This window comes from Zingiber officinale, unplaced genomic scaffold (genome assembly GCF_018446385.1).
Source record: "Zingiber officinale cultivar Zhangliang unplaced genomic scaffold, Zo_v1.1 ctg135, whole genome shotgun sequence".
NCBI classification, from domain to species: domain Eukaryota; kingdom Viridiplantae; phylum Streptophyta; class Magnoliopsida; order Zingiberales; family Zingiberaceae; genus Zingiber; species Zingiber officinale.
The window spans coordinates 479,785-495,389 of record NW_024589831.1 but is presented as its reverse complement, the minus strand read 5'-3'; the positions used below and the strand labels follow the sequence as shown (position 1 = coordinate 495,389).

At 36.0% G+C, this 15,605-nt stretch overlaps 4 protein-coding genes across 6 annotated transcripts; 1 reads left to right on the top strand and 3 right to left on the bottom strand.

Moving 5' to 3' along the window:
- Positions 1-157: 157 nt before the first annotated feature.
- On the bottom strand, positions 158-5,988 carry LOC122036249 (polyadenylate-binding protein-interacting protein 11-like). Of its 3 annotated transcripts, XR_006127338.1 has the most exons (11): positions 5,437-5,984; positions 5,249-5,359; positions 3,289-3,333; positions 3,139-3,211; positions 2,934-3,046; positions 2,784-2,843; positions 1,919-1,966; positions 1,755-1,823; positions 1,330-1,391; positions 331-557; positions 158-244 (listed from the first exon to the last, which is right to left on the bottom strand). XR_006127338.1 is itself a non-coding variant. In XM_042595519.1 (10 exons), the coding sequence occupies exons 1-10, from the start codon at positions 5,887-5,889 to the stop codon at positions 500-502; spliced, it is 1,089 nt and encodes a 362-aa protein (XP_042451453.1). In that variant the 5' UTR covers positions 5,890-5,988; the 3' UTR covers positions 158-499. The 3 variants fall into 3 exon arrangements, 2 of the variants coding, with proteins under 2 accessions (XP_042451453.1, XP_042451452.1); XM_042595519.1 differs by having other exon boundaries at positions 158-557; positions 5,249-5,356; positions 5,437-5,988; XM_042595518.1 differs by having other exon boundaries at positions 158-557.
- A 268-nt stretch (positions 5,989-6,256) lies between these two features.
- On the bottom strand, positions 6,257-8,411 carry LOC122036252 (40S ribosomal protein S20-2-like). The gene is made up of 4 exons (XM_042595521.1): positions 8,351-8,411; positions 8,092-8,252; positions 7,890-8,003; positions 6,257-6,568 (listed from the first exon to the last, which is right to left on the bottom strand). Exons 2-4 carry the CDS (start codon positions 8,216-8,218, stop codon positions 6,426-6,428), a joined length of 384 nt encoding a protein of 127 aa, XP_042451455.1. The 5' UTR covers positions 8,219-8,252; positions 8,351-8,411; the 3' UTR covers positions 6,257-6,425.
- A 741-nt stretch (positions 8,412-9,152) lies between these two features.
- On the top strand, positions 9,153-9,662 carry LOC122036254 (auxin-responsive protein SAUR50-like). The gene has a single exon (XM_042595523.1). The coding sequence runs from the start codon at positions 9,220-9,222 to the stop codon at positions 9,556-9,558; it is 339 nt and encodes a 112-aa protein (XP_042451457.1). The 5' UTR covers positions 9,153-9,219; the 3' UTR covers positions 9,559-9,662.
- Positions 9,663-12,415: 2,753 nt separating this feature from the next.
- On the bottom strand, positions 12,416-14,743 carry LOC122036287 (ubiquitin-conjugating enzyme E2 variant 1D-like). Its single transcript, XM_042595567.1, has 4 exons — positions 14,560-14,743; positions 13,073-13,212; positions 12,877-13,002; positions 12,416-12,793 (listed from the first exon to the last, which is right to left on the bottom strand). The coding sequence occupies exons 1-4, from the start codon at positions 14,594-14,596 to the stop codon at positions 12,653-12,655; spliced, it is 444 nt and encodes a 147-aa protein (XP_042451501.1). The 5' UTR covers positions 14,597-14,743; the 3' UTR covers positions 12,416-12,652.
- Positions 14,744-15,605: the final 862 nt, after the last annotated feature.

Genomic DNA, 15,605 nt, shown 5'->3' with positions numbered 1-15,605 from the left:
ATGCAAGATAGGGGCATTGTTGAAAATTGAAATAACTAAATCACATTTATTAAAATATCAAAGCTTAATACAATCCTCTGTTTTTTTTCATTGGCTATTCAGCTTGGGATCCACAAGGATCCACATTGAAGGTTTTGTTGCAATTGACTTCTATCAATAGAGCAGAACTCAAAATCAAAGACTAGATAGCAAAGTTTCCACGACTTCTGAAAAGCAGTGTCCAAACAGACATCTCAGTCTCCAACTGGAGATGATAGACATTTATATGATGAGGACGGAACTAATAAAATCAATCTGAAAAAACAGAAGTAAAATGTGCTGACCGCTTACATTGCCATGTGAGATTTTTCAACATGACGATATCATATTTCAAAGATCTATGTGCAGTAAGTATCTCTTCATCGGAAGAAATATAACTTTAAAGCCAGAATGTATCATAAATTGTGTATATGCATCTCTTGTAGTATAGCTATGGAACACTTCTTCAACCTACAAAGATTCAATGGATGGGAGGGCGAGAAGAGCGAGGGCGCACAGGAGTCTTGGAAGGGCTTAGCCTGCAACATTAATAGCTGGTTTAGCTTAAGACGGATGTTTCAACTGATTAAAAGAAAATAAGCCACAGAAAAGTGATATCAAAGAAGGGCGGAGCACATACCTTGAAATCAATACCAAACCAAACTAAATCAATTCAAATTGAAAATTTTTATATACAGTTTATTTGGTTTTGTTTAGATTTGCAAGATCGGTAACTATCAGTTTGGGCTTGATCTTGTACAAACCAATAAAACAGAGCCAAACCATACGATTAAGGTTTTATAACATACATACATACACATGTAAGTTAATATGTTAGTTAACATACCTTTTATTTTTATTACCATATTTTCAATTTTTATTGTATGAAAACTAGTTTTTGATTGATTTGTCATTTATTGGTATAGTTTTGATTTAAGGTAGCTAAAATTATTGGTTTGGCTTGAGCTTGAACAAATGGTTAAAACTGAATTTAAACATTAAGATTCTAAATATATATACATGCATATATATAGACAAGTTAGCATATTAATTAGTATGATTTATTGTTATTACTTGTTATATTCATTAATCAACATAAATTTTAATTTACAAAAAAGATTATTATTATTTTCACAAAATCTTGCTTTAAAGGATATATAGAGACAATAATATAATATATAAATATAATTTACAGTTTCAAATAAGATGAATTGCTTTCTGTTCAATTTCAATTGGATCTTTTGAACTCAAATACTTCAGTTTGGTTTAATATGTGATGCTATGACCAAAGAGATAGCATGCAAACTGTACCTGATTGGCAAGGATCCTAAGACAACCCCACTACAGTGCAGTGCAGCAGTTGCACTCTCAGCCTGGAAAAAAAAGAGTTTGAAGCAACAAAACTTCAAATTCTGACACTGTTATTTTATAATCAAAGAATATAAGATAAAAAAAATGGTATAATTAAGAGGGATATGCAGAGTTCAGAAATTTGTTAATTCTAATTCTGGGATTGAATATTCAAGTAGTTGAAGAGAAAAAAAATCTTTTTTACTCTCCCCTTTCCCCCAAGCTTTAATTTGTTTCAAGGTGCCCTTATCTTCAAAATCATTAAAACGCCCATGAGTTTGGAAATTCTTGTCATTGATAAATATCTTGGTCTAATATGTGAAAATCAAGGAATTTGAATCATAAAGTTTAGTGTCGTCATGTTGAGCAAATAGAATAGTACTAACCCTAACAAATTCAACAAAAGCAATCCGAGTAGAATGATGATTATCTCCAAGAAGCCTTAACCGGTAAACCTGAAGCATAAGAGTCATGATTTGCATTGGAAAGTTATTCTAAGCAGAAATACTTTAAAGAGCAAAACTGAATATGATGAACAGAGGATACATACCTCTCCACATATGGACTCAAAGAAGAGTCTAAGTTCAGCTTGAGATACCTGAAAATACAATAGTGTAAGAGAAAGGAATGCATTGAGGCACAAGATGTTCAGCTGAAAGATACCAACAAAGAGAACACCTCTTAAGTAATTCAGAAGTTGTTAGAGGTATTAGCATCAATAGAGTTATTGGAGAAAGTAGAAAAATTGCATTGATATATACAAGACTCTAGAAAAATATTAAACCTAAATACTAATACAGAACTAAACCCACCAGCAATAATCCTATTGATACTAGCATATTAATATGGTTTTGTTGTATATAATGAGAACTTATCTATATATAAAAACAGTTAACTCATACTTATTGATGAGATTGTTTAAGCCTTTTGTTTTCTGTCGCTTTCTTATTCAATTCTTTTGCTTACATTCTGCATGATGGAAAGAGAAGTTTTTGATGCAATGGATGGAGAGGAATTGCTTTAGCACATAAGAAATAAAAGCTGAAGAGAAATAATAGCACAAGAGATACCTAACAGGTGAAAATAAATGCAATGTTTTATGTTCAAGAGACACCTAAAATTATAGTGACTTAGACAACAGGGAAGCTAGTGATGAACACATAGCTACTGCAATTGTAATCAAAACAATAAAATAATGATATTCATTCTAATATAAGGCCAAACGTCTTTGTTTGTGAAAGTAATTGACTGAAATTGTTATTTCCACTTAATGTTCAGGTCATAACTAACCAAAGGTGAGAAATAACTAAGTAGCTACTATTTAAAATGTACTAATCTGTAAACCATTAAAAAGAAAGTTGTATTAAACTGCTATTAGAATGATGGATTGACCAATGTGAGAATGTATCACCTACCTTCTTGTCAATATTTGTGCAGTATACAGTCCTTGAGCACATCTCACGTTCATCATCTGACTGAAACAAGAGGAATGCTCAGGCAGTCAGATTTCAAACAATAGAAGTATAGAAAATGCTTAAGAAGACATGAAGGACTTATTCTCCTACCCGTGGCAAAAATGTAGGGTTCACAGGCGCAATTGCAGTCTTTGAAGGAAGAACCCTTAGAGGGTAAAGCCCAAGCATGGTTCCTGACAGATTTAAAGCAGCTTTTGCACCCTCTGGATTTGCATAATCACAAATAATGAACAGCAACATGAATAAATAATTTAGATGCAGACGAACAATGAAGGATATATCGAGCTGTACATGCCTTCATCATTGAACTCAATGAAAGCAAAACGAAGAATAGTTTTTGGGTCGCCACACATTCGACAGTCAACAACCTGAAAGATAAAAATGGTTTGCATTTTAAACAAATGAATTGAATTGAAGTGGCTTGAAAAGCATTAAGGAAACTTACAAGTCCACAGCTGTTGAAAAGTGTTGCAAGCTCTTCTTCAGTAACCTACATATCCAGGACACAGATTTTAGCCATGTTTCAAATACATTAAGGGAAAGGCTTGCACAATCTGGTATTAACTAGTTACATATAACCAAGCAACAGAATAAACAAATAAACTCTTTGTTCATAATGCATAAATCCATCGACTGTGAAACAACATTAGCTCAATTTAAAGATTCTCAAACAAGTCACTTGGTGTAATTCTGTAGCTCTTTTAAAATACCAAAATAAGAGGAGTAATAGTAAAAGCTATATGGACAAACAACTCAAAGCATGATATCAACCATGCCCAGAAACTGTATGGCATCACTCATCATCAGAGATATACTCACTGAAGTTTGCTTGTCTTATGAATCCATTAGGAAGTTTACAAACACAATAACAATTATGGATAAAATATCTCCAAATTGATAAGAGTAAAAATATGAATGAAATAAAAGACTGAGGATCTAATATTCTTAGTTTTTAATTTCATTTTTGCCAATGTTTGAAACTTCGTATTTTCAGTGTTTTATCAGCAAACATATACACATTTTGATGATTATTTAATCTACATTCTAGAGGAAGCATAGGCACTTAACACACATGATTCATCAAACAAGGAACAGATTGACTCTTTCTTTCATAATGCTATAATGGTAAATCCAGAAATAAGGAAATTTTCTACTCATTATTGGAACTAAGAAGGTACAGCTCTATTTCTTGCATATGATTTTAGATGAAAGAACTTCATCTTTGATTATTTAGCAGCCATTACCACCTGAGATGGGTTATCCTCGCACATTTAAAAGTTCTCTCTTTCTGAATCTATATGCATGAGAATGTACAGAGCATAATGTCAAATACATAAGCAGATATGTGCACTATTTTTTTTCACGAGGAACTGTATGGAAACACTGTGAGTTTACTTCTCACAAGAACAAAGACAACAATGGCTAAAATATCTCCAAATCGATAGAAAAGAATGAACGAAATAAAAGATCGTGGATCCTAATTCCTAGTTTTAGATTCATTTCATGTGAACATGGCAATGTTTCAATCTCATATGCAAGCCCATACTTCTTTCCACGATTAGGTTAATCTACACTCTACAAGATATTTAGGCTCCTCAAACCATCTAACAAATCCAGTTGAAAACATATTTGAATTGGTTAGAAGCTACAAAGCCAAGGATTCATAACAAGCCCTAATATGTAACACCCATGAAAATTAAGAATGGTGCGTGTCTATCTTATTGGTTTTCCAGATTCTAGAACCACTGGGCGAGATGCCTTGCTGAATCTCAATCTATTTAAAACATGAATAAAATTCTTCAAGCACTTGAATCAAATTCTTGAAGCTAGTTATCAGAAGCCCACATTAAACCTGTATGGATAACATGAAGTTTGAAGTCATTGTCACATCAAACATCTTTGGAACCAAAGGTAAGAAAAAAGCTAGATTTACCAAATTATAGCACACTCAAAATTCACTTCATCTCTATCTGAAAGATTCCTAATTACAGCTTCCGTCGCAGTGCATGACCTTTTCTTTTCACAGATCACCAAACATCTCAAGACAATTTCAACTGGTTCTTGTGCGCCGTTGTGATTAAAGAGATTTGGTGAATATGTTTTTTTTTTCAAAATACACAGAAATATTTGCCTACAAGTTACACTTACAAGAGCCAAAATCTATAGTCACATAACCCAATTACAATGTGATTCATCTATTTAATTCAATCCCTATGGAGCTCTTTATGAAACCTAAAGTAATAAAAAGTCATCCTGCAAAATAAAATATAACAAAAGCAGCATAACAGAGAAAAGAAGAGCATACAGTAAAATGGGAAATAAGTCTTAGTTCATAAATAGCATAGCCCAAGAATTGCCATCGCACAGCCAACGTAAAGAGGAAGGATGTTTTGTAGTTTCTACACCTGTTGATCTATATCTGCAACGTAGACAGTCCTTCTGATCACCTCATCTCTCTGTGCTTGACTAGTCCGGTTATTCATCCGACGCTTCCCCTGACCGTATTCGTTCTTCTTCTAATCAAACAAATCAAACCAAATAAGAGATCGACAAAGAGAGCAATAGAACAACATAACACAGGCAAAACCTTTACCCTCCATCCACCGCCTCCATCGAAGCCGCCATTCCCCAAAGCAGGGCTCGCCCCAAATCCAACCCCATAGAACCCACCACCAAACCCGACGCCGAAGCCTCTATAGGGTGGCGCTGGCACTCCGCCGCCGGTAATAGACGGCGGAACGAACTCCTCCGCCATCGGATTCAACTTCGACAGGAGCTCCTCCAGATCCCTCATCTCCTGCTCCGCTCCCTGGGATCGTTGCGCCACCGCGGGCCGCCCTTGATCGGAGTCGCGGTGCAGCTGCTGATCCTCGAAGAGGAAGCCATTAGGGTCGACGTGAGGGCGGAGGAAGGAGAGAGAATCGCTGACGGCGAGGACTGTGGCGTCGGAAGCGAGATCCGTGAACTTATTGGAGTCGGGCGCTTCCTTTCCGTCGAGATCGACGGCGGCTAGATCAACGCCGTTTGCGGTCTCGGCGACGGCCATGATCCGCAGGTGAGCAGACCAATTCGCGGTACCCCTCTCTCTCTTCTCTCTTCTCTCTTCTCTCAGTCGTCGGCTGCTTCGCGTGAACCATGAACCGTTGTTAAACCGATGGATGTCAGCCATGATGTCACCCCAATGATCATCCAATTTCAGCAGCAAGGGGTTTTTTACAATTTGCCACCGAATTTTTTATCAACTTTTATTCTAATAAATTTATGGATTCTATTTAAAAGAATATATTTCTTAGAAAAAAATAAATATAGAAATAAATATTTTTAAAAATTGAATTTAAGAACCTACATGCATGGGTGTTTAAGAAGAAAAAAAACACTATTAGAAAAACAAAAACTCTATTTAAAATCAAAGATTCCAAAACTGCAATGAGTGTTCTATGCTTTTAAAGGAATTATTAATTGTGACTCGTTCCCCATCCTTTTTATGGAATGGAATGACGCAATAATGAAGAGAAATACATACATAATTTAGAATCATACTATTTTTTCAAGAAAAATAGCAGTGCATATCTATTAAGCTTTTTATGACTCTGCAATTGTCACTTCAACCTCAACACCAGGTTCAATCGTGATCGAGGTGATCTGCTTCACAACCTCAGGAGAGCTGAGGAGATCAATAACCCTCTTGTGAATCCGGAGCTCAAACCGATCCCATGTGTTTGTTCCTACAAGAACAAGTTCAACATTGAATTCTGATTTAGCATTCCGTATTGATCTATTTACTTGGAGAGAAATTAGAGAAAAGAAAAGAAAAGAAATGCAAACAACTGATGTTTATTGAGACTTAATTTAGAAACATGAAAAAATAGATAGATAATTTTAATATTATCTCCTACACATTAGAACCAGTGTCTACTGATTTCCTCACCAATGTCAACAGACAATCTCCATAAGAACAGCTCTCTTGCCGTATGATGCTGCTGTTACCTGGTCATGGTTGGTGGGCGTTGGTTTGAGGTTGAGAGACTTGCTCCAACTCAACTTATTTGGTTACCACAAACACTAGCTTCAACTCTTTGGTAGTTCTGCACAGCAGAACCACTCAACTTATTTGGTTACCACAAAAACTAGCTAGAACCACCTTGCTACCTCAGAACTCAACAGCAAAGCAACCACCTTCCTTCAAATAGAGACAATCAAAAGACACTGCAACTCATTCCCTGACTTTCATTCAACCACAAAATCAATCGTCAACCAAAAAGATCTAGTTGGCAACCCTTGTCGCTGCACATCTAAAACCAGGTGCTACCCGCACCACACACTTAGCACTATATTTATCAACACTTGCTACTACTGAACTTTATATAAATATCTTCCGAGCTCAATCAATCAGACTCAACCAAAAAGGAAAATTAGTTCAAAAAATTTAAAAGTTAGTTATAAACAGCTTGATTTATTGAAAAAAAAAAATCGAAAAACTAATACCTTGATCATCGAGATACTTATTGTATCGATAATGTATAATTGCTTCCTATATTTGGGACTCTCATATTGTTACTGTGTGTTTATTACTATAACTTTTATTACTGCCTACTTTTAAACTTGTGATTATATCTTTTTAATTGTATAATCACTAGACTAAATATTCTGATCAATTGCAATACTACTAGCAATGAGAAACTCGTACCTTGCAATGGGTTACTTATACCTTATGTTGTATTGAATGTGCCCAAGACAAATTGACTACTTTTACGATACATACTACTTCAAGTCATATAATGCATAATTAATAACTAATTAAGGCACTAACATTAAAATAGAAGTATATATGTCGACTAATTTTATAATACATACTACTTCAAGTCATATAATTATGTATTAATAACTAATTAAGACACTAGCATTAAAATATTGGTATATATGTCGACTTAGTACACAGTTGCATTAGTAGCATGGCATTAATGGTACACAGAGAAACCAACTGCCTATAGAAATGACGAGAAAAGAAACTGTAGGAAAAAAACCCCAGAAGAGGGGTCATAATACCTTCGCCGCAAGGAGATTTCCTGGTGGTGATGTGAAGAACCTTAGTGGGCATTCTCACAGGCCCCTTCACATTCAGCCCCTTGTCCTTCGCTCCCCTTACAAGATCCGCGCACACTGAAGAGACAAAAACACAATCAAAATCCCGAAACAAACAACAAAGCATAAGTGTTAACCGCTTGAGCCAGATCAAACATCGCCTCACCCTTCTCTAGATTCTTCACGTTCTTGGAGGACAGAGTAATCCGGATGCGGTGCAGCTCCTCCTGGGTCTGTTCCAGCCCTATCTTAGTCCGCTTCATTGCTCCATACGCCGCCGCCGCCGTCTCCATCGATTCAAGTTTAAAACGAACTTATACGCACAATCTAAAACGAAAATTCGAACGGATCAATGAGCAAAAGTTTCAGATAAGAAATGGAATTCATACAGGGGAAACGATTCAGAAGAGAACTCATTCTCCTACCCCGCCCTATCCGCCGTCGCGCTGCCCTTCCTCCGTCCCGCGCACCAGAGAAATCAAACGTATCTAGGGTTGGACTCGATAATTTATAAATAGAGCTGGGCTTATTAGGCCTCCAGAAATAAATCTCCCAGCCCATTAGCAGCCCAACCCAGATCCCATAACAGTCACGTGTTTATTACACCATCATCTTAAATGTCAAAAATACCCTCCAACATGGTAGCAATTTTCACATAATAAGTAATTTTATTGATATGGAATAGTATTTTCAAACAAATTTATAAATGCTTATTAAAATTATGAAATTCAAGGGATCTATCTATAAATATAATATATATTTTTCTATGCATAGATATTGTGTACTCTCAAAGTTGAAACATATCATGTACTTTTATTGATCAATGATTTGAAGACATTACATAGAATCATGCCATAGTCAAAGAGGCAAAAGACATCCATGGAAATGGAGGTAGCACAAAGACTTCTTTAATGGGCAACATATGATGGTTCTTAGGAGATGTTCCTTGCAAGGAGGTCGAGAACCACCCTTTAGCAAAGAAGTTTGGCTACTCTCGACCAATTTAATTAAAGCCAATGATAATGCTTAAACATTCTAAAGTATAAACAATGAAGGATTCAATTCAATTCAATTCTATATATATATATATAATTATAAATTTATATATAAAAAAGTAATCTTTCTAATTATTATTATTATATATTTTATTTTATTTTTGAATCCAACTCCACCTTATTGCATCCATAAATAAAACCCCCACCCAACTCTCCATCCCAAAGCATACAAACTTGCTCTGTTTCCTCTTCTTCTTCTTCTTCTGCTCTGTTCTGCTCGCGCTTCCTCTGCTTCATCAATGGGAATGAGGAGGCAGAGCAAGATGATTCAAAGCAGCCCGGTGCTGAAGCAGATACTGAGGCGGTGCTCGAGCTTGAAGGGGCGGGATATGGAGGAGGAGGAGGAGCGGCGGCCGCCAGCGGACGTGCCCAAGGGCCACTTCGCGGTGTACGTAGTGGGGGAGCAGCGCCGGAGCCGCTTCGTCGTGCCCATCTCCTCTCTGGAGCACCCTGAGTTCCAGAGGCTGCTCCGGTTGGCGGAGGAGGAGTTCGGCTTCGAACACCGCGATGGCCTCACGGTCCCCTGCGACGAGGTCGCCTTCCGCTCCCTCCTCGCCTCGGCGATCGCCGGGAAATGACGGGCTGTAGTTCGATTTCGTGGGATTAATTTGTTGAATTGTGAGTATTTACAAGGGCCGAATTGTTAAAAAAACGACATAAATGTGAACCTCGTTATTATGGATTCAGAATTATAGTTTTAAGAAGGATCAAATTGTTAAATTGATATATATAAACGAGATGTTTAATTGAAATTATGAATTAAAATTTAAGAATAAAAAAAACAACATTTTACTCAACTGCGCACGCACGTACGACAATTTCGTCTGAAATTGATTGATTGATTTAAAAAATTTGAAATCTCTTCGAACCAAAACCAATCAAAATCAGTATATTCCAATAAATCTCCTTAAAATACTTATGCTTTTATATCTTAATTGTATAAATTAAGAGCCCTGAATTTTTAAATTTATTACATGACTTAAGACAATAATATTTATTAATCAACACTATCAGTAAATTTATTAGAACATTAACATCAATTTCTTATTACTATATCTAAAATTTAAGATAAGTAATTCATTTTATTAAATTTAGACAATCATTTTTCAGTACACATTACATTAATTACCCTCCAATTTTTATGATCCTTAATTTTTTATTATTTTCTTTTCTTTTATCTATTTTTTTATTATTATATTTATGGAATAAGTGGAAGGAGAAAGATGGAAAAAAATGAATAGATGGAAAAAATGAATGGAAGGAGAGAGATTAAAAAGTAATATTATTTTATTTTAAAATAGAGATTTCATTCTCTAAATTTAGAAAATAAATAAGTTAGTTGATATAAAGATTTTTTAACTACTTTATTTAAAATTCAAGATAAAAGTTATAAATAAGATAGCTGATATGAATACTCTAAGACTCTCCAGATTTGAAAAATATAATAAAAGTACTTCTAAAAACCTCTTCAATATCTCTATGCTCTCGTGATAAATCAAGAACAATGAAGTTTATCTAATTTAAACTTTAACCTAATTGTCGCGTTTCTCACATGACTTATCGACATCAACGTGTGATGCTTCTCATGAGCAGCTTTCAAGCTCATTTTGTTAGGCTTTAAAACTACAACCACCTTATTGCCTAAAATACCCCACTTTTATGAATTCTTATTTATTTCAAATAATACTCATTCTAATTGTCGCAATTAATTGCAATACATTGTATTATTTGGAGTAAATGTAATGTAAAAAAAAAAAATATTGAACCAAATAACATTGTATTTAGGATGATCGATTCAACTCCACAAATGTTTTTCATTGGTCGTCAGAAAAAATTGGGAAGCGTTCACGACAGACAACTTAGAAATATAATATCCCGTAGTTGTTTAGCCCATTTAGAGAAAAAAAAATCATACAAATGCATCATAACTGGAGATTGAACCATAAATACCAGATTGAACCATAGATACCTGGGTGACAACTTAATGCTCTTCTACTGCACTACACTAACACTAGGGCAATGTATATATGGGGCATTGTCATCAATCAATAGAATTGAAAACAATGATAATAGAGGAGAGAGCAAATCAATATATCTAAATGCTTTACGCATATTGGAAGTCCAACAATTTTGTATTCTAAAGTCAGTATAGACGCACTCGTCGCCCTACATGTATAGATTGTATACATTGTGAGCGCGTACGCTAGCTTGTTTTATGATTCACATAGGATCATAGTTAAGAGGACCTACATGTATAGATTGTATACATTGTGAGCGCGTACGCTAGCTTGTTTTATGATTCACATAGGATCATAGTTAAGAGGACCTTGAGGAGTTTAAGTAGCTCGAGTTTACTATGGATCTTTACTGCCATTCCCATTCAAACAGCGCGACTGGTTACAAATTTCCACCAATGCCCCATATCACAGTCATCCTTCATCCCCATACCTATCGCTAATGAAACGACAAGACACTCAATGCTAATGGCAGCTGGAGAAAGCAGGACAACACATGAAAAACCCAAACTCATAATTGAATCTTATCTTTAGTGCTGATCATAAAACCTTACCTACTAACAAAGGTTAGAGAACAATGATGCATGCATCTGTGCGATCTAAGTTTTTCGAGCTCAGGGAATGTTATGAGAAGCAACTCCAAGAAACAGTGGCTGTCGAAATCTGGCACTATGCTTTGCTAAGCTTGGTCAAGGACATGAAGGGTAGCATGTGCTGTGTCCAAGTTACCATCACAAGGTGTCACGAAAGCTCTGATTCCAGCCTTATGCAATCAATTACTAGACAAGAAATGGATGGAATGTCCATTTCTAGGGAATAGAATGTACAAGGAATTGAATAGGAATGATGGGAACAAGTAAATGTTAAAAAGGAATAGACAAGTAGTAGTTTTCATAACAACGTGATGTGTCCAAGTGCGACCCATTACCTTTCTTACCTGATCAGACAGACCAACAACCACCTCTGGTTCTCCTTCTCAGTCTGGCTCTGCCCGTCTAGCCCAACCAGCCTAAGTGGTCTGCCCACAAAACTTTTCAGCCCATCCGACCCACTCGATTCATCTAACTCGCGAACCCAACGGACACATCCAACCTAATTGGTCCATTCTAATTGCTTGCCCTTCTCAACTCAACTCAACTAGATTGTCTGTCCCTGCAGGCACAACGATAAGCCGAGTCTATGTTCATAATATATATTATTTCAAGGGCTGAAGCAAGTAAGAATATAAAGTATTTCAAGCATAAACTAGATAAAGTGGAATAGAATGAGAAATAGTAACTCCTTGTGACCTTGTGCCATTCCAAGTTCATTTTCACAACAAATATAATATAAGAATGCTTATTTTAACAGAATACATGGCGAATGAAATAGTTGTTCCTATCAACCAAACCCACTTTATGCCAACAGAAGTCTGAGAAGCTGACCAACAATGCAAAGATAATAGACTTTCAGATAAGAAAAGGTCAACAGAACAACGAGTTTGATGATAGATTATAACAATTCGTTGCAGTCAACTTTTACAACACACTCTACACTGACATATATATATATCGAAAGTTCATTATGCAGCACCCAATGAAAAGCTTCAGTTCAATGATTAATCGAAACACTGATAGTCACCTTGGAACTAGCATTGTCGTGCTTGAAATTCATTGTCTCAGAAGCAGGTGCCCTCTGGAGGTTGAACCAGTTTGCGATTGTGTGATGTAGCCATTTCCTTCTTGAGTTGGGTCAAGATATATTCCATCGTGTAGTCCCTTTGCCAGTTCCCTAGAACTGCAAATTTCCTTGGATCAACCTGTTTTTATTGATCAATCATCAGGGCAGATCAAATTATCGGACCACCATGAAAATATCACTCTTTGAACAGATATTGATTACCGCTCCAGTGTCAGGATTGACACAAGTCATGTTGACGCGTGAATGGAATCGGACACTAGGCGGTTTCTCAGGATAGTCTTTATCACAGAACAACTTGAGTTGATAGATGCGGCCCTCGTGGACAGTCTGTGAGAGTGCTAGCAGAATAAATCATGATGGCCCAAATATGGCAAGGTGTTAAACTAAAATATCTTACATTATGAGGACCTATTATTGTTCCAGTCCAAGATCGCATATAAATGTCATCTCCATCATCCATACCATAGCTTACAGTTCCATCTCCTATGCCCTTTTCTCCTCGTTCGAGCTCTTCCAGCAATCTGAAGTTCCGAGGAACTGCAAGCGAAGTAAATGAAGGTAAGATTATGGCAATTGATGAGTGTGACCAAACTGAATGATTGTATTCACTAGAGAAGGGGGAAAATGGTATAAGAAAAGAATCTGTATCAATATGCCTCAAGCACCTGTTAACATTGTTTAGCAAAAGTTACCAACTCTACTGAGAAAATGTTAATCCGCCATGAACAGAGAAATTAATAAATTATGCAACATTTCAGAGTGAAAAAAAAAAGAAACAAATTTCTACATAACATCAATCAAGGAATGCTAGCATTGGCAATAACCTAGATAGCAACATAGTGGTGCATTGAGCTGACCTCCTTTACCAAAGAACCAAAGTTGCACAGAATCACATAATAAAAGAGTTTTAGGATTTAAATAGATACGAGATGGAACAGTTCAGTACAAGAGAATGTCTTAGTCAACAGTGATTTGTCATCAGGTCTAAATTGTTATCAGATTGGTGTCTGAATGTTTATTGGTTTCTCCTGGTATACAACTTTACATGATAAAGAAACAATCCCCCAAAGGTAGGCCTGAGCAGATAATCTACCAGAGGAAAGAGGAAGTAGAGAAATAAGGGAATAACAAAGACACCCTTAGGTCGAGATGGGTTCTTCTACAACAACACGAGCACCATGAGAAGTAATCAATATCTCTATGGCTCCACTAATCACTGATAAATAATGAACTGTCAGTTTCACAAAGAAACTTCAATTTTGTTGATGCTGATGTCAGGCAAAAGTTTAATCAGAGTATTTTTTTTTATGCAATTTGAGCAAAAGGTTTTAAAATAGAGAAGTGGGAAGCATACTTCTTTTCAGTGGAACAGGAAGTATGAGCCAGACCACGGGCAGACATAATAAAAAGGGAGTCTCTTTACCAACTCGACAACAGCGATCAAGAATACTTCTTTGAAAGAACAAATGAGTCTAAAATAAGGAGTGCATAGAACAGACTTTGAATAGGATACTTGTAGGAGTTGATAGATCCCTCTCTAAACAGATCTAACATGACTAATTACACTTAACAATTGTTAGCAATGTCAGGGCTTCTCTCAACCGGATAGCACAGCAGCCTGGGGTCGATATTGAGTTTGAAAAATCTGCCAAAAGGCAAAAAAAAAAAACTACTAGAGATCCAGCAATTCAGTTATCATAAATCTATGACGGCCGGCACGGCCACAAGGAGAAACAATCGTGCCGATCATCAATTCCTAAACCAGATCCTACGATCTTGTTCCGAGAAAACCCATGGATGAGGAGTTCCCAGCAAAAGTTTGACCGTGTGGTCAGCGTAAAATACCTAATTGTCTAAATTAGAATAGATAAGCGGAGAACTCACCGACGACGCTGGATCCACCGGAACCACCGAGCGTCATTGAAGGTGAATTCTTCTCCGGCGATGGATGATTCGCCCTAGAGCTTCGTCGTCGCCTGATGGGACACGGTCGATGGGAGGAGAGGAAGAAAGTAGGCGATTCCAAGGATGTCCAGCAATGTTCTGTGGATGTTGGGCCTTCGACGCCCGCACGTGATTTACGAGTGTTATCAATTACGAATCCAAATCGCATTTTGACCGGGTCGAGTCAAACCGGAGGTCAAACATCCGAGAATATCTATGATGATCGATAGACAAACTCATTAATTTATTAATATTCTCAATAACGAAGTTATATTTATGGTTTTTTTTTTAAAAATGATTTTGTCTTTATAGATATATATATAATATATTAGTATTTACGCATTATATGGGACACTAATCAAATAATATATATATATATATATATATATATATATATATATATATATGGGACACTAATCAAATTATATATATATATATATATATATATATATATATATATATTAAATAAATACATTCAAATTTATGTCCATTACACCATTTCCCGGGACTTCAAGTTTATCTGTGAAGTTATTAATATCAATACAAATAAAATTAAATTATTAATTTGAGAGTTTATAATAATAAATAACGTTGTAATTATTTTTTAATTTTTTAATTATAATAAATTTATTTATTTTCATGGTAACGGAAATTATACTCAATCCAAGTATCCCTTGCAATCCGTCCCACAAGCTTCTCCTATAACTCGTCCAACGAGGTCAGCTTATATGATCATCAAGTGACTAATGAATAGGAGAAATTTTTTTCTTAAAAATATGGGTCTATCGATAATTAACCTTCTGTCTAATTGTAGCTCTCTAATTAACTAAATTATGTGAAAATTGATCCCTTCTTGAGCATATTTGTTCCTCGAGAATTAACCCTTCATCTTAAGCGCCTCTCATAGTTAGAGTTGTCAAACAAATCAACTCATGGTAGGGCATGTCAACATGTGGTGAGATAGTCATTTGGCAGGACGAGGTGAG

Coding starts and splice junctions, on each gene's coding strand:
- LOC122036249 (XM_042595518.1), bottom strand. CDS start 5,889: ATGGCCGTCGCCGAGACCGCAAACGGCGTTGATCTAGCCGCCGTCGAT. Junction 1,967..2,783: donor GCACAAATATTGACAAGAAG/GTAGGTGATACA, acceptor TTGTATTTTCAG/GTATCTCAAGCTGAACTTAG. Junction 558..1,329: donor TTAGGATCCTTGCCAATCAG/GTACAGTTTGCA, acceptor TTAATGTTGCAG/GCTAAGCCCTTCCAAGACTC.
- LOC122036252 (XM_042595521.1), bottom strand. CDS start 8,218: ATGGAGACGGCGGCGGCGGCGTATGGAGCAATGAAGCGGACTAAGATA. Junction 8,004..8,091: donor CGTGAAGAATCTAGAGAAGG/GTGAGGCGATGT, acceptor TTGTCTCTTCAG/TGTGCGCGGATCTTGTAAGG. Junction 6,569..7,889: donor GAAATCTCCTTGCGGCGAAG/GTATTATGACCC, acceptor TTGTTCTTGTAG/GAACAAACACATGGGATCGG.
- LOC122036254 (XM_042595523.1), top strand. CDS start 9,220: ATGGGAATGAGGAGGCAGAGCAAGATGATTCAAAGCAGCCCGGTGCTG.
- LOC122036287 (XM_042595567.1), bottom strand. CDS start 14,596: ATGACGCTCGGTGGTTCCGGTGGATCCAGCGTCGTCG. Junction 13,213..14,559: donor CGGTGGATCCAGCGTCGTCG/GTGAGTTCTCCG, acceptor CTTCGCTTGCAG/TTCCTCGGAACTTCAGATTG. Junction 13,003..13,072: donor CAATAATAGGTCCTCATAAT/GTAAGATATTTT, acceptor GCACTCTCACAG/ACTGTCCACGAGGGCCGCAT.